The following is a 19,178-nucleotide window of genomic DNA, read 5'->3' as shown; positions in this document are numbered from 1 at the left end:
TTGTTCCGTCCTTGTGTATGATAATGTCTGTGTGTATCTTTTTCTCTCCGAACTGTTTTCTAGCGTTCCTATATGCCGTTTCTGTATTGTCTCATATGCCGAAACAATATGTCGAATATTGCTAACTGAAATAATAGATCTTATCATTTATGATGAAATTGTTTTCTGGAACATATCGAAAATTCTTTCGTCTACTGTGATATGACCAATAAAATTACCATGAAACATGTATAGCAGATTAATCTTACAAACAAAATAATGGACACCTCAGTCCATTAAAAAAAATAATAAAAATAATAATAAAAAAAAACACCATAAGATCACTATCTGCTGTAAATTACCATTCGAAATATTAAAGATATTTTAAACATCGATCCAGTACTTCGTCAGATTACTTCTTCATATATAAAGATGGCAGCTCAGGTGTTTCCGGCCTAGTATTCTGGGATAAAATATAGCCTATCGCCGTATGCATTATATTAGCTTTTTAACAGAAACGCACGCAGAATTTTTCCAATTGGTTGTGTGCAGGAGACCAACACACAAAAATGAAAAATATTTTAGTTTTACGTCCCACGATTATGACGTATAGGATAAAGGATTTGGCTAAAATGAGAATGAATGAACTACTGGAATGAAGAAAATGGAAAGAAACAGGACGACCCCATGGAAAGCCCACATACACGATGTTTGTCCACTACAAAATCCAATTAGCACGAGCCCGAAACACAAGCGGAGTCACGAATATACACACCTTGATACACATAGTACTTCATATGAAACAATTATTATTGACACACATTGCATAACTTTTAACTTAAGTAAATATAAATTAACACTGTAGTGGGTGAGTAAGGAAATATAATTAGTTTTGACGTGTATTTCGAAGAACCAAACCTGTTTAGAAACTCCAGGGGAAGGCAGTTGCTTTCTACTTCAGGCGCCCATGGTTTTGAATTTTGAAAACAATTTTAAACTGTGTTGAGCCTAATTTCTTACAATATAACAAAAAATATTGGCCTCAAGCTTTCCCGGCATGTTATTCCGAATAAAAATACACCCTAACACTATCTGCATAAATAATCTCTTGAAAGTTTATTCATTTATGAAATTGGTTCATTAGTTTCTCCGATTGCTTTTCTAAATAGACAAAATATGAGCTCCAAGTTTTCGTTGCTTCGTGTGCCGGGAAAAAATATAGTTAATCACCATCTGCCCTGAATATGCTTTCCTATTGTGAAAGAATTTTAAAAATCACTTGAGTCATTTCTGTATATACACATATTACCAGTGGCGGCGGTTGGGCGTTAAAAGTGGGGGACAAGACATGATCTGAATATTTGCATATAAATGTTAATTTTCCTGCTTGTTTCTAATATTTTGTTTGACGAAAAATTGTATAACTAATAGGATACTATCTTCTTTCAGTTAAAATACCGTATATAGTATTTAATATTTTATTAAGTAAATTGACGAAAGCAAAAGCAACGCCAGTAGGTAGTAGCCCTTTGTACTCTAAAACTACAAAACTGTAAGAAGAGATTTGATTCCTTGCTCATGAACATCTTAAAATTCTGTCTGGAAAACTGTGTGATCAGATTATTGAATAACAAATTTGCGAAACAAATAAAGAGAAAGGATAATATTAATCATTGCTTGTTTTGCAAGTCATATTGAAACAGGGCTTAATGAATAACTTAAATTTTAATTCCACATATGCTATTAAATGTATGTTATTACTCTTGGAAAATGAAAGAGTAAATACTACAAGCATATGCTACGACATTTAAAGAAATATTTGCTTTCACAACTTCCCGAAACATATTTGTTGCCGTTAGGTGCAGTTTTCACTTCAAAACACGACAATACTTAGAATCACTCCATACTCCAGTTATACAAAATAACACTAAAATCTAGAATTATGTTGAAGTCACTAAATTTAATTGTGTATACACTCGTACACTCCTAACACAGCACTACACACATATATTGCACTACAACACAATGGAAAAGATAGAAGTTGTTTCTTAAGAAATTAAAACGCAATTTCTGTAGTTTTCGTTACTCCACGGGAAGACAACCAATACATACTCACGAAACGCCAACTATATGGCACCATTTTTTCTATAAACCAGTAAATACATACAAAACTTTACTTTTCTAAGTGAAACTATATACATTAATGGGTTACTTCAAAAAAGTGCGGAGGCAACTGGCCCCCTTTGCCCCCCTAATCGCCGCCCATGCATATTACGGTTTTCTTTTAAGGCATTATTTAGTTCTGAAAGTAGCATTGTGTTCAGTAATGAAATAAGAGGTGAATATTTCAAGAAGCAAAGAGCGAGCTGTGCTGGGAATGCTTCACTGTCCTTTCTTCTCTATGCGCTGTTGCCAAATTGCAGCTTTCAAGGAACTTTTAAAAAAATCACACGCTCAATGCAAATGAAAGGAGGGTACTATTTCTCATGCAGTACACGCTTAGTTTCGTCAGCGAGGATGGCGAAGGATATCTGGTTCGAAGTCTGAGCTCCATAATTGGTTACTGATTTCAATTATATTGAGGTCTGGGTATTGGATGTGCTAGGGAAAGTTTCGTAGGTCACCTCAATGTTGATTGTCTTGCATCCTTGGCAGAAATTATGTGAACCGTCCTTATAAACACTAACTTTAATGTTTCTAGTGAGCGTAATAACAGGATCTACGAACACCACGAAATTGCAGCCCACAGTATCATACAGATAACCACAATGTGTCACAGGAGATAATTCAGGGCTTGAACGTTGGAGCGTTGGCAAACATAAACACAGCCTCTTTCTTAATCAGGATAATGGTAATTCATCATACAGTATTACGCATTTCCGATCATCGGCTATTCATTTCGCGTGTTCTTGGTGCCATTTTCTGTACGCTAATGCGTTGTTGGTGAGGATCAGCGGTTTGGTAATTGTAGGCTGACCGCTGACATTTAGGTTACAGAGCTAGCATTGCACTAGTGTTTGTTGCCCAGTACAGTACAATGTGATTTAGTACAATGTGATTATCTTGTGGTTTGGGCTGGAGCTAATGATGTAGCAAAACATGAATCTGGTAAGATATGTAAAGAAACGTGCAAATTTTTAGAATCTGTGAAAGGGATGAATGTTATTGTAGTAGGCATACCTTATAGGCATGATCTAGCTAATTTCTCTTGTGTGAATGATGAAATATGTAGAGTAAATAACAAACTCAGGAAGTGGGTGAAGCTATACCTAAACTGTACATTTGTTGATGTTGATGTAAAGAGATCTTGCTTCACAAGATATGGGCTTCACCTAAATAAAAAAGGTAAAGAAAAAATGGCAAAAACACTAGCAGACATGATACAAAATAAAACCAAACTGCAACCTATTCCTCTGCCATGGCATGAAATTAAATCCCCAATCACCTCTGATGGTCAGGCCAATATGCCAGTAATGACCGATACAAATATCCACGTATCAGCAATAACGATTCAAGTGCAAATGTAAAAAATAAAGATTCAAGTGCAAAGGCTATTATAAGGAACCCAAGTGCAAACTTTGGGAAGGGAGAAAAACAACATAAACCAATGAGAAACAAAAAGCTTCAAAAAAACTTATCAGATGATTTTTAGTGATAATAAGCACAAACAAAGCAAACCAACCATAATACCAATAAAAGTCTATCACCAAAATGTGCAGGGGTGGAACACTCAAAAAAGGCTTATGTTAGAAATAGATGCTAGATGATTTACGTGATGCAGAACTGAACACTGGCACAAGGTAAATGAAATAGAGTACTACATGTAGAAGGTTTCAAATTACTAGCAAATTCAAGTAGATGCAACATGAACAGAGGGGGCTCGTGCATATTGATTAAAGCAAGCTTGGATGCAAACAAAAATACGAAATATGAAAATTTTAATGTAGATAAACATTTTGAAAGTAGCATAATAGAATTACTGCAATGCAATTTAGCAATAGTATGTGTATATAGAACACCTAACGGTAACTTAGACTTATTCACAAACAAACTGGAAACAATTGTCAGATATTACCAAGAAAGAAGAAAAAACGTAGCGATAATAGGGGATATAAATGTTGATTTTTTGAAAACCGAAAAGATTGATTTTAAATTTAATGCAATGTTAGAAACTTATGGCCTGAAAGCAATCGTACGAACACCTACTAAAATAACCGAAAATAGCAAAACAGCAATAGATCAACTTCTGATAAATGAGTTAATATTAAGGGGATGTCTACCCATCATCAGGGGCTTCAGAATCTCCATAAGGTAACATGTAAAATTTAATTCATAAATATCTTAAAAAATACTGCACTTAGAAACTTGCAATTTTCTATACGAATGCCAAAGAGCAATACAAAGTAAATGGTTGTTTCAATTTTAAACTTAATGACTTAGATTAATTGTAATAATTACTTCCGTAATGACGGAATCACTATTTCAGGTAAAGATTCAAAGACCACTTTCATTTTTCATAAATTACTACGGGTGACATTCTTTGAAGAACATATGCTGGGGAGGAGTACATTGTGGCAATTCGAGAAGCGAAACTCATGTCTACCACCTCCATTTTCATAATCATTTACGCCTTGAGCAGCCTTCGTTCCCACCCCTACCCTCCATTTCCCTACTGAGTTCCTTCAACTTTACGACGGCAAGTATAGAACAAAGATAATTATCTTTGAAACCTTGGTATCGAACATATGTTTCCGATTGCTTTTCTACATCTTTTGTTGCTTCAATCGGACAGATTCTCCGAACAGCTTTCACCTCTGCCACTGACAACTATAGTACTATACCTAGGTTCTAAGTACAACCAAAGATAGTTTTTTTTTTTTTTTTTTGCCTATTTGATTTGTTGTCTGGATGGATTGATTTGTTTTCGTTTTATATTATTCATCACAGAAAAATACAGATGATGTTTATGCGGTTAGAACGAATTAATTGTATGCACGGGTGGCAAAAATCAAATTTTCCTTTTTTTTAATAACTAATTTGGTTTTCCAAAACTCCTTTATATATTTACCATACCCGTGTATGCATGTCTGTCCGTGCGTGTGAAAAAAAAAAAAAAAAAAAAAAAAAAAAACTAAAGAACCACTTCCTGGATCATCATCAAATTTGGTCAAAATATAGAGTCAAGAGTCAGGAATTGAATGTGTTATTAAAACCATGTACTCAAACCGGAAGGGTTTAAATAAACCATTTCCGGTTTGATCATTGATCACCATAAATCGAAAACGGTAATATGTAGTGAAATCCGGTTTTGTTCTTTGTAAGAATACATTTAATCTCTATTATTAACTCTCTACCAAAACCGAAAATTATTCAAATTAACGATAATTTCTGGTTTCAATAAATATTGATCTACCTAGAGCAAAAACGGTAAAAAAAATAGATGAAAACGGGTTTCCTCCAATCGAGTAGCTCTTAAGCGTCTCAAGTCTACCTTTCATCTCCTCGTTTGACCTCCAATTGAAACCTGAAGTCGTAGAAATTAACCACTTCCGATTTCAGTAGTGATCTCCATAGAACAGGAATGGTAAAAGCGAGAATCGTTTTTTTTTATTTATTTTCTATTCAGCGTTCTAAAAATAACTACTATCTTAAATCTTAAGCCTATATTCAAACCAAAAGAGATGGAAATCAACCACTTCCGGTTTTAACGGTGATAGCTATAGAATAAAAACTGTAATAGACAACAAAAGCGGTTTTCTGCAATCAATTAGGCGTCACAAGAATCTATTTCGTCTCTAATCTAGTCTTTCTACTAAAACCGGAAGGGTAGAAATCTACTACAATTTCCAGTTTCCATATTAGTTGTGAAAATATCGTACCACAGAAACCAAACTCCTTTGCGTGGTGTACACGTGGCACTGCTACTTGTTTTTGAACCATTTTCTTTACCTTACGGATAATCGTGGCCTCTACTTTTTAAACCATAAAATAAGTCAAACTGGATGTCATACGCAAACTAGTTGCCAGTAGAGTACAAATTATTTACTAATCTGACCATTCAGCACTGTTCAAGATTGACTAAGCCGAACGGAGTAGCGCCTCTGAACAAGGGATTTTGAGTTATGGAAACTAATATATAAAATTATTTGCATGAAGTTAAATCTACTTTAGATTTTTAATAAGGGATAAGAAATTGTAAACATCTGAGAGATTATTTGGTTCATACAAAAAATGAAATCTTTTGAGTTTTACGTCCCACGGTTATGCAGGTTAGGCTAAAGGAGACGGTGATAATTAATGAATGAAATGGTGCAATGAAGAAAGTGGGAGGAAACGGGAGAACCCCGAGGAAACCCACGCACACGGTGTTTGTCCACCACAAAGTTCACTTGGCGGGGGCTGGGATCGAACCCGGGACCCCAAGTACCAGAGGTGAACGCTCTACCACTGAGCCACCGCGGACCTTCTTTGGTTCATACAGTTAAGAAATAGATAAGAGCCTAAGATAGATTGGGTTAGAGCTAAGTTAGGATAAAGCTGGAAGTATAAAACCTTCCATTATGCTATTCTATGACAACCAATTAGGTTACATAATCTTCAATAAAATTCGTAAGCGCTTACACATTTTTGTAATGAAAGTCTTGATTCTGAGGGAAAAGAGCTAGTTGACCTTTGACCTCGAGTTGGACCGGTTTGCGGTTATTAATAAAATATTTATTTAACAAAGTTGTCTGGGTCATGATTTTTAGAAAATCGAAACTTGTTTCCAAGAGTGGACTACCCCGTGGATTCTTTGTAGGACAAATGAGTTACACTATACTGTCAGGTTATAAACAGAATGGCCTGGGTCTTTTTTAAATCGTCAGAAAAGAACATCCCAAGACTGAAATACTTTTTTTTTTTTTCTAAATAACTTATAACACAATATAGGGTTGTAAATACAATTGATGTATGAAACATAAACAAAATCCGTTGGAGACGTTTCCGAGAAAATCTTTTTTCTCCCTTCAGGAAACTACTGTTATTTTTAGAGATACAAGAAAATTCAACCCCTTTCCTGGAGAATCCTGGAAAACTGATACACTTCCTATATCCACTAGAATCTAGGCTGAAAATAATCACTTATCCAACATTTCGCTCTCTAGTTATTTCTTTTTTGTACCATTACAATCAACTTTCTGCGGACTATATCTCTGATATAACGCATTTGTGCACCAAGATTGGTCTATAGGCTTTTTCACGTTTACGTGTGAGGATTCACTTCCCAAAGTTATTTCCTAACACCATGTGTATTTATTACACTTATTTACTTTCGAGTAACAAGAACTGTTCGAAGCCCTAGTTCCACTCATATTTATGACCATAGTCTGAAACATTATAAAATCGCCCACGTAGTCTAAATTATGGTGATATTACTGCGTCCGTCCTTTATTAGCTTGGTTGGTTTTGTGGGTTTAGTTTAGCTTCCTTTTCTGCACCAGTGTTGTAAGAAACTGGAGATTACGGAGCCTTCAGGGGGATCCGTATCCTTAGTAAGGCCAAGGGTCTTCCACCGGGTATCGAACCCAAGATCCGTGCTTCAAAATGTGCGAGCTAGGCACTATACCAGCGGGAAGAGCTGCTGTATTTTTGAAATGTTACTTACGTATATTTATTTACAGGCAATTTGGTTCCTGGGGTTCAGTCCATCATTTCTGTTAAATGGATCTTGAAGTAAAGTTGATTTTTTCATTACTTCCTGAAAATTTGAATAATGTTGCCAGGACGCGGAAGTAACTACACGCCACAAATTTCAAATCCTGGTCACTAGACTAGAGGGAATTATGTATTTTGTATTCATGTAAATGACTCATACAAACTTGTGCTGCAAAAGAACGCTAAATTTCAGCCATGATCTGTATCGAACTGTTGATCCTACTACCCACAGTATATTTTTTTACAGTTGAGGCAGTGCTATTATAAAGTTGGAACTAACTATTGCAGCAGCAGGAAATCGTAAAATCAGAGTTCAAATTGTCGTGTTCTTTCTTTCTGGCATTTACAAGAAAATCTACCTGCTCTCCAGAAACGAAGGAAACAAATAAGATGAGGGTGGCACCCCGGGGCGTTCTACTGCACCCATTGGAAAATGACTTGAGAGGGGAGGGAAATCTCTGTCTGTCAACAGCACATCTGTTCGTGAAGACCAAATTAGAGCAGATACATTCAACCACTATGTAATATATAGTCCACTACAATGTTTCCAGAAATTGTTCATTACTCGCGATCTACGTCATTAAGCGTGAAATTGAAACAACTACTTAATTTCTATTGATTTTCTCTATTCATATGGAAAATTTTAAATTGTTACGTACCATATTTCGTTAGATATTCATGAAGTAAAATTTACATGTTATTTTATGGGGACTGAGAAACCAGTGGTAAAAGGTATAAGATCCCCTTAAATAGTCATGCTAGGGTAGTAAACTGGGTTTTCTGACCATCTCGGTCAACTCTTCACTATTAATGTACCAATAAATAAAAGTACGTCTTTAAAACGGGAACAAGTAAAAATACACGCATATAGGCGGAATTTTAATACAAATAATATTATGCACTTTTAAAATGCTAATTAAAGATGAAAATTGGGAAGAAGTATTTTTGCACAATGACGTAAATAAGCCTGAAACGTTTTTCTTGATACCTTTAGTTACTATTTCAATGTAGCATTTCCCGAAAAGAGTGTTACTTTACAAACAAAAGCTTCCAAACAATGGTGTACTCAGGGTATTAAAATTTCCAGTCAAAAAATGAAAACACTAAACTTGTTAAGGAAGGAAGGAAATACTACTGAAGCATTCGAAAAATATTACAAGAAATATAAAAATATATAGAAACATGTAATTATAGCAGCAAAACAAATGCACAACGAAACTATAGTGCAGCATTCAGCTAATAAGACCAAAACGATGTGGTCATTAGTAAATAATGAACTCAAATAAATCAAACAAGAGAAAATATTACTGAAATAAAACAGAATGATGAGGTAATTCATAACCCACAAATGATTTCAGACACATTCAATTCTTATTACACAAATTTAAGTAGAATATATGACAAACACAAAAATAGCAACCAATTTGTGAAAGTTAACATAAGAAATAATCTAAATTCAATGCACATATATCCTGTAAATGTGACCGACGTAAATAAAATTATCAATCAAATGAAAAATAAATGGTCAGCAGGCATTGATGAAGTACCGCCTGCGCTTATCAAAAAAGTTGTAAACAGTTCTCTAGCTGGAGCTTTATGCTATTTAATAAACCTTTCTTTCCAAACAGGAGTATTTCCTGATAAAATAAAAGTTACCAAAGTTAAACCAATTTATAAAAAGGGGGATAAAGTGGATATCAGTAACTATAGACCGATTTCTCTTATTACAACATTTGCGATTACCAATATCTGAATTACGTAAGCTAATTACTAGATAAAAGAAATAAGTGCATAGGATTGTTTTTAGACCTTACTAAAGCGTTTGACTTAGTGCCTCATAGAGAACTTTTATATAAAATAGAGAAATGTGGGATAAGAGGAGTAATAAGAAATTGGTTTCGTTCATACTTGACAGATAGAATGCAGGTGGTGGAAATAACTATAGTAGATTTGAGAAACTCAAAAGTAACTACTTCCACATCTACAATGAATGAAATAAAATGCGGCGTACCACAAGGGTCAATTCTTGTGCCATTATTGGTTTTGGTATATATAAATGATCTCCCTGATAATTTAAACTTTGCAAAAGCCACATTATTCGCGGTTGATACAAGTGTAGCAATAATAGGCGAAAACCATCAACAATTAAATACTAACATAGGAAATACCGTAAAACAGCTAACGAATTGGTTTGATCATAATAAGTTAATAGTAAATTCAGAAAAAAAAAAACTTGTCAATAAGCTTTAAATTAACAAACAACAATCTAGATAAAGGAAGTATAAAAATAGGAGAAAACGAAATAAAACAAGTTAGTTCCGTAAAATTTTTAGGTGTACATATATCAGCAAATTTAACATGGGATTATCATACAGAAAATATTGCGAATAGGTTAAGAAAAATGTGTTTCGCCGTACAAACCATTAAAAATACTATAAACCGAAATACAGCAAAAATATTATATTGCTGCCCATTTGAATCTATATTAAGATATGGATTAATATTTTGGGGAAATACTGTAAAAAGTAGAGATATTTTTGTTCTTCAGAAAAGAGTTGTACAAATTCTAGCTGGTGTAGGACCCCGAGAGTCCTGTAGGAAATATTTTAAAGAACTAACTATACTACCTTTACAATGTTTGTATATATATATATTGCTTAATAGAATTTGTAAGGTCCAATATAAATGAGTACACAACAAATGGTGACGTTCATGGTTATAACACAAGAAAAAAGACTAATTTTCATCCACCAAAACATAGAACAGCAATGTACGAAAAAGGAGTAAAGTATGCTGGTATTACGCTATACAATAAGTTACCAAACAAATTAAAGGTAATCAAGTGTAATGTAGCATTCAAAAGAAAATTAAAAGAATATCTATTGTCACATTGTTTCTATACAATAGATGAATATATTCAATTAAATAGTCACAATGTAAATAGTAGTTACAAAGTAACGATATAGGTCCATTTATGTATAAGGTATGCTGTAGTATTGGTATAATAATGTTTCAAATTACTATAATGTATACATGTATGAATTATGTTTAACAAACGTGTCTAATATATGTACTGCTTCAATCAACCATGACGAATCCCATGTACTATCGGAAAAGTATTTCCAAGTTTGTACAGAATGAACTAAACTAACTAACTAACTCTATGGCCTATGGAACCCGGAGGTTCAGTGCCGCGTTCATAAAAGCTCTCCACTGACTTCTATCCTTAGCTAATTGGATCCAGTTTCTACTTTGTATTCCTATCTCTGCGAGATCCATCTTAATATTATCCTCCCATCTGCGCCTAGGTCTTCCTAATGGTCGTTTTCCAATGGGTCTACCAGTCAAGACTTGAAGGATAAATAAAATGAAATGAAATGAAATGTTGCGATTCCAGTTGACGGTTATTCGCACTTACCTTTGCTGCATCCGTTCTACGGAACTAGGTGACAATGCTCGACAAACTTCGTTATTGACGCCTTTCTTCTCTCAACTTTGCCAGTGTTTACTCATAATTTTTGTAGGCCTTCGTTACCTTGGATACTGTTAATCGCGACAGACTTAACACATTGACCACCTTAGATATACTTCCACCAAATAATCATGCACACACAATTTGATCACATGGAAACTCCGTCTTTTATTTTGAATCATTACTGTCTACTCACTACAACACTCTCCTCCGTTTTCTTCCATCTGACGTAATACAGATTATTACCTAATCACCGCTAAGAACGACTAGACGCTGTCGACGTATCTTCTGCGTTATCATGTCACTTCGCATATGGCAAACTTAAGGCGTTTCCATTACTTTTGACAACTATCTGTATTGCTTCGTAAAACAAACTTAAATCCTATGCATTATGTTCTTACTTCACAGTAGAATAAGTAGGTACTATAAACTCAAATGGCCAACGTACGTGAATTATTGTTAGTTTATTCTTTTTTGTTCAGCAGAATGGTATGAAATGTACAAATTAGAAGTACTTCGTACGGTAATTTTTAGAAACCAGTCTTTATATAAGTTATTGGAAGTCCTTCTGTTGACAACTAAAATCATGTACTATACTTATATAAATTGGGCTACACATTATTCAACTAAGTTTCGAAACGCTGTGAAATATTCGAATACACCTTGCATCAGAAGCTTCACAGTTAATGATCTAATGACATCAGTTAAATTTAAGAAACACGTTAAAGCTCTAACTAAAACCTTTTATTACATTAAATTTTAATACTGTGTATTTTTTCCCCTAGATACTAAGTGAAATTTTCGGAAAATGCAGTCATCAAGCGGATTTTTGAAACCAGGTATGTTTGCTTTTTAATTAATTACAGTAGTAGTAATGAGCTCTTTTAAAAGTTTCAGCGTTTGATTAATAATGATGTGTGCCAAATTTATCGGTTATATATATATATATATATATATATATATATATATATATATATATATATATATATATATATATATATATATATATATATATATACTGGGCAATCCGAATGAAATCGACCAATTTTCGGTTATTTACCAAGATTGTATCACATTCAGGGAATTATAATTGGGTATTCATTTACTTTTTAACCGCGCAGGTTTGTTTATAGCGGCCATTTTGTATAAGCGCGTGTGCGAATTTTGCAGTTTTCAGGGGATTCCGTTAAACGCTGTAACTATTTAGATTGTAAAGATAATGAGTTCAAACCGAAACCATATGAAAGATAATGGAATGGATAACATTCTATGTGTTCTGTGCACATTGAGACGTACTTCACAACGTTGAAAAATAAGCTCTGAACGTTGAGGTTGGAAACCTAAAAATGGCCCTTTTGGAATGTACAGTTCGCGGCATAGAAATCGTTACACAAATTGTAAGTCCAAATTAAAAACTAACTCTTGCCCTGTTTTCTTATACATCCAGAAATACGTGTCTCAATCGATTATTTGCTTCTAGTATTCAATCCAACTCCTCCAAAGCTGTGTGTGTGACGTAATATGCTCTTTCCATTCAGCTGAAAAAGAAACAGGAATCAAATTTACAACGTTATAGCTTTAAAACTGTCTTTTCCATTCGTTTGTTCTAAAATATTTTTAATAGCCTAAATTTTAAAGAAAGTCTCACAATGTTGCCAGAACTTGATAAATACCTTTAGTTTCGTTCTTTCCCTTCTTTAAAGACTACAAGCTAGTAAGATGCTCCTTAAGAAATATATGGAAATTGCCAATAACGACAGTAGTTTTTGTGCTACCTAAAGTATGTAATGCACGCACAGAGCTCTAAAATATCTACTGACAGAAATGAGTGTTATTCAATGATTCATTTAATTTGTTTCCAGTATTAGCAAGCATGTTCCAGGGGTGTAATTTGGGCAGGACAGGAGGGTGTAATTCCCCCTCCCTTGAGCTTCATAAATACGTATTGTTTGATGAAATGTATAGTAATACACTAATAAGAAAGTGAAAATCTTATGTCGGTCATATCTCCCTATGACTCCCTGCCAATAGGGCTAACCTTGGACATATCTACATCTGAAATATCACCTTGTATGTCAGTGATCCCGAAAACTATCTATTCAACACAAATATAGGATATTTTCGATTCTTTTTTCCTGTCACCATCCCATTGTCAACTCCTTGCCAAGCAAGGCTTAATTTGGACTTCTGCAGCATCCAGAATGTCACTATACATCTTTGCACATGAATTCGACACTAATATTGTTCGTATTTGACTACTTTTACATGCCACGTTCACCTCTTGGTAGGGATGGTTTGAGTGTCTCGCCCCCACAACTACGGAGGAATTTCAACCAACGTAAGTATAATTATAAATTACCATCTGAAAAGCAACTGTACAAGTGATCCTTTTCGAAGAGGAATTTGTTAACTAGTTCTTCAATATGAATGTATTGCCTTCTTTTTTTCCATGCTGAAGATTTCCAAACGGCTCAGCTTCATCTGCACTATTGTGCTATAAATATAGGTTTTAGTGGTTTAATTCACTGAATACTCGCTTAGATGTTGCTCTCGTCACAGGAAATGTAAGATATAGTTATAAATGAAAAATGAAATGAAATATTTAAGTTCTACCTCCAACGTTTATGCCGACTACGCTAATGGAGACAGTGATGGTGATAATGGAATGAAATCGTGGAATGAAGAAAGTTGGAGGAAATGGGTGAAACCCGAGAAAACTCATGCACACGGTGTTGCCCATAATAAAGTTCATTCGGCACGAGCTGGGATCGAACCAAGGACTCCATGCACCATAGGTAAAATTATAAGAGAATAGGCGTCTAACCAAATACGAAACACTACTATCAATGAGAGTTATATAAGATTAGATTTTTAGTTATTTCAATCTAAGTTAAAATTTCAATCAATCTTGTTCTTCATTGCTGTTCGAAAACTTAAAGTTGTTGCTGTAAGGACGTGATAATTCTTTTCAGTAGACTTCACAGTCTTTACCTCCTTCACAACTTGGTTTTCATCTAAGGCTATAGTAGTTGCATTTTAGACATTAAGGGGAAAGTGTGAAATTATATAAAAACCTCCAAAGTGGAATTACGAAATTTCAATGGGCCTCGTTTTGCTGTGGGTCTCCCTAACAGCACTCCCGTTAGTTACGCCACTGTTCAGGATGCATGCTGCAGTTTTCCCCTTTTAGGAATATTTTCTAAGGCAGTACGAGTTCTTTTTACTACTGTGTGAATTGAGTTGTATTTACTAGAACTCTCGGTTCAAGGAGACAAAAGATCCCATACTCAAACACAAATCATGTCTTTCGAAGCTCTAATGGAAAACGAAACGAAACGGACGGCATTTCCTGTGAACATGTTACGTTTTTGAATAGAAAAAGAGCAAAACATTGATTGCACAAACGTATAATAGTATCATATGCATGCAAATTTATAACTTATAAAATGTGTTGGCTTGTTAGATGAGGGGTTAGTGAACGGGATTCTTCTGCTGGTGGTCCTAGGTTCGAATCTCGTCCATTCTTGTTGCTTTTTTTTCTTTTAGCTACACTGGTTTGTGGATTCCAGATCTTCAAGCTGTAATCAAATCTAGTACCAGTTAGTGAATTAAAAGTAGCTGACGTTATTTTCAAGTACGAGACGTTATTACATGCTTGTCATTAGCTCACAATGCTCAAATTTAATATCAACTCTGCGCAGCCTTGACGTGTTTTGTTACAAAATTCATGAATCGTGTCGGAAAAAATTGCTTTACCAGTTAATGGTGACTGCTTTGAAACCAAATGCAATATATAATAATTAAATTTATCATATCTGTAGTTTGGTGTGGAGAAGAAAAAAAATTTTGAACGAAAGGTTTAAGAACAACCCACGTTATTAATATAAACTATGCCAAAGATTATTGACTTACATCATCATGAAAGAAATACGTAAGAAATTTTGAAACAAAGAAAAATACTAACTTAGAAATTTGTAAGTGGAGACTAAGAAATCTAATTTAAACATAGTAAAGACGAACCATTTAGCGCATAGAGATCGTGGATTTGTGGTCTTGGCGCTCGCCTGTAATCTGAAGGTTCTCAGGGCGGAATCATGGTGTGAACATTTTTTTTTTTTAATTTTGAACTTTTGGTGCCGATTGCTCGGCGATGACGCACGTTTAATTGTCTTAAGGTATTTGAATATTTGGATCTTTCAATATTTGAATGATCAAAACTTCAATATTATTATTATTAATAATAATAATAATAATAATAATAATAATAATAATAATAATAATAATAATAATGCTAGCAAAGTAGTTTTAATAACACGTTAATATCTTTAATTAAGAATTTCTCGATAATTAATCGAATTTAAGACGTCCTCGAATTTAAGACATACCCCGATGTCGCTGGATTAAATTAAAGAAAAATAGTAATATGTTCCGTTTTTACTATTAATACAGCGCTCTTTGATATTGGTCTTTTTTGTTGATTTTTATGTATCCCTCTCCCCTCCCCATGTTGAGCACGGCACGGTATGATAAAAAATATCCCAGGCCCGAATGTCATGTACGTTAAAAATTTGATCGAGATCTGTTGGGTGGTTCAAGAGTTGTTGTATTTACTTGTATATATTAATCTTTCCTTCCCCTCCCCTCCCCTAAGTTCCACCGTCAAAGTGAAAATATTAAAACAAAAGTTTCTAGGCTCGAACGTCATCTATATTGAAAATTTGATCAAGATCGGTTAGGTGGTTCAAGAGATTAACAGTTACATAGTCACTTTCAATATTCATCTGAAGTTTTTAGTTCACAGACACCGTTGTTAGAGTGAGGCCACGTTAAGAAGAGCTCTGACAAACTCTCACGTGCGATCTAGCGCGGTTGCCACATTTATCTTCTGTAATAATAGAATTTCTTTGCCCAACAGAAATTCTTTTTCCCCCATAATAATATCAAATCTTTTTCCCTAATATAGGGTGTAGCCCTCGCAATGGGTGCTAGTTACACCATAGCTACCTAACTTGAAAAAAAAATGAAATACAACAAGGGGTTATTTTGGGAAAAGAATCACCTGTGTGTTACAGCTAAAATGTTTAACATCATACCTGACGAAAGTGTCAAAAAAAAAAAAAAAGTATTGTGTTAAGATTGTTTACAAAATCATAAAAACAAAACTTACCACTACTTCTAAACACATAATGTTATATCTTTTTTTTTTTTTTTTTTTTTTTTTTTTTTTTTTTTTTTTTTTTAATAAAACTACTTACGTTATAGAATGGCATTCAATTGTAGACAGTTTAATGCCATTTACTGAAGAAATTTACTTTGCAGTAGTCCATCAAATTCTGTACATCAGATCTTCCGTACAATGTCTCTGGATTATCAGTCATAGTTTCATCATCTATTGCGTCTTCGTCACTGCTGTTATCACTGTCTTGCAACGAGATCACCAGTTCTTCTACAGTGTTTTCAAGTAAACCTTCTTCCTCTTTGGAATTCAAAATTATTTGCCAGGTATGTTCCACGACTTTTTTCTACTTTGCTGGAGTAATTTCTTTAATCGCTTCCAATATTAAACCGCGAACACTTTGCATGGTAAATGTCCTGTTGTTTTCCGCAACGTAACCTTTTAATTGTGCCCAAATCAACTAAATTGGGTTGTAATGGCAATGATAAACGGGTGGGGGGGTTAGGGAAGCAACCTGATAACTTTATGTTCTGCTGTCTTGGCTAATTCGTCGATCTCAAAACATTCTACCGTGTCTTTGTAACGTCGAACAATCTGGATTAATTCAGCTTTGTTCATTTAAGAACAAAAATCAAAAATTCGATTTTCTTCAAGCCATTTTAACACCGCTTCTTTCCTTGTAGACGTGGTAAGCGATTTATTTACCTTTGTATTGTGAAACGATGCATTGCCCAAAACAATAGTGGAGCGAGGAGGAATATTCGCGAGAAGAGTCTTGAAACCACGACTTATTTCCTCATGGTAGTTCAATCAACCACCCACCCAGGATAGAGAGAGAGAGAGAGAGAGAGAGGAAAAGCTTAGTCTTGCACCAAGATATTTAATTATTAAAGACAGATCAACTGACACCGTTGGAGCATTAAGTAAATTGTCACCGTTTATAGTTCATCGTCAACTTCATCACATTGCAACAGGAACGTTTCCTCCTGGACATATTCGTAATTTACGGAATGGGACGCTCCTTGTTCAAACGACAACAGACAAACAATCACAATTACTTCTAGCTAGTACGCAGTTAGGACCTGTTCCTATTCTGGTTGAGCCTCATCGGCAGTTAAACACTAGCAAAGGAGTCATCACTTGCTTCGATTTAAGAGAGTTACCAGAGGCGGAAATATGTGCCGAACTTATGGATAGCCATGTGACAGACGTCCATCGTATTACTACGAAGAGAAATGGTACAGTACAGCCCACGGGTTCCTGTATCATAACTTTCGCTCTACCTGACCTTCCAACGCATTTGAACGTTGCTTACCCCCACCGTTTGAAGGTCCGCCCATACGGTGCTTTAATTGCCAACATTTTGGCCACTCAGCCCCTTCTTGTCATGCCTCTGCTATCTGTGGCAATTGTAGTTCTGCAGCTCATGGTCCGGCCCCATGTGCGGCCCCATCGAAGTGCACGAATTTTAAAGGTGACCACCCAGCTTGGTCACGTGACTGTCCTACTTTTTTGGCTGAGAAGAAGATCCGTGAATTGATGGTAATTGAGAAGATCTCCGCCGCTGAGGCTAAACGAAGGCTACAGCCAAAAGTCAACTTCGGCACCAGTTTCTCTTCCCTTCTAAAGACCAGGAGATCACAAGGTACTCAGACAGTCAATTCTGCTACCCAAACTGACGTTGAGGTTCCCAGTGCGCCAGCCTCTTCCAAGGCGTCCCGTACCACTGCTTCTTCTGTGAACCCAGGACTATCCCGCACGAAGCACCGATCATCATCCGCTTCGCAGCCTAAGCTTCCATTGAAAGATCATTCGCCTCCACGAATTGTTAAGCCCATTCCTGCTTCTCAGCCTCCTGCGGCTCCGGCAGCTGGCTCTATCTCGTCTGCTCCTACTCACTCCATAACCCAGTTTTTGAAGCAGTCAAACTCCTCCTACCAAACCCCTCACTAAGAAGGAACGAAAAAAACAGCTTCAGGCTCAAGCTTCCAAGACTGTCTCTCCCTTTTCCACTGCTTCTTCTACCAAGGCATCGAAGAAATCTTCACGCACCCAGTCTTCTAGCCCACCTGGGGCGAAGAAACAGAAGCATACGTCACGTAGTCCACCTAGTGATGACGAGTCTCTTATGGATGATATGGTGGAGGAGGAGCTCGATGATTTTACCCTTGTGGAAGGCCGTGAAAAAGGCAAGCGCAGTACCTCGCTTCTTTCTCTCGATGCTTGTTGAACATGTCTCTTCTTCAATGGAATTTAAATGGCTATTCCACTCACTACGAGGAATTTAAGCAGTTATTGACATTGTTTCATCCTACCATATTCTGTCTTCAGGAAACGCATTTTACCTCTACTAGCAACTCAGTTCTCTCTGGTTAAACTGTATATCGTCATGATCAGCTTACTGCAGGTCGTGCAGCACGTGGTGTAGCAATTGGGGTCTCTGATGCTTACCATTCTGCTCTCATCCATGTGAATAGTGCTTTCCAGCTTATAGCTGTTCGTGTCTTCTTAAGACAACCTGTTACTTTTTGTTGTATCTACCTTACGCGTCATGACGTCTTTACTGCTGTCGATCTTGAACAGATTGCCCGACAGCTTCCATCCCCATTTCTGTTTGTGGGTGACTTTAACTCCTACCATGCACTGTGGGGCTCTCCTCGTACTGAGCCGCGAGGTCAAGAGATTTCCACTTTCCTTGACAACACTCATTGCTTCTCAATGATGGCAGTCCCACACATTTTACTACTGCTACTGGTACCTACTCTCATTTGGACCTCTCCATTTGCAGTCCTCAACTTGGTGCCCATCTTACTTGGCGCGTGCATGATGATCTCTGTGGCAGTGACCACTTTCCTA

General features: G+C 35.7%; 1 protein-coding gene across 7 annotated transcripts in view; it reads left to right on the top strand.

Annotated features, from left to right (window-relative positions):
• Window positions 1-19,178, top strand: part of LOC145660614 (putative ATP-dependent RNA helicase DHX35) — a 589,276-nt gene that overhangs the window by 59,029 nt on the left and 511,069 nt on the right. For all 7 annotated transcript variants that reach the window (XM_081725887.1, XM_081725888.1, XM_081725889.1 and 4 more), the window contains one exon: window positions 11,932-11,985. In XM_081725887.1, coding sequence (XP_081582013.1) covers window positions 11,955-11,985 — 31 coding nt within the window. In that variant the 5' untranslated portion in view covers window positions 11,932-11,954. The remainder of the gene's footprint in view (window positions 1-11,931; window positions 11,986-19,178) is intronic.

Source organism: Thermobia domestica, chromosome 9, assembly GCF_964235325.1.
Source record: "Thermobia domestica chromosome 9, izTheDome1.hap1.1, whole genome shotgun sequence".
In the NCBI taxonomy this organism is placed as follows: Eukaryota; Metazoa; Arthropoda; class Insecta; order Zygentoma; family Lepismatidae; genus Thermobia; species Thermobia domestica.
The sequence above is the reverse complement of the archived record's forward strand: the minus strand, read 5'-3'. Positions and strand labels throughout refer to the sequence as shown.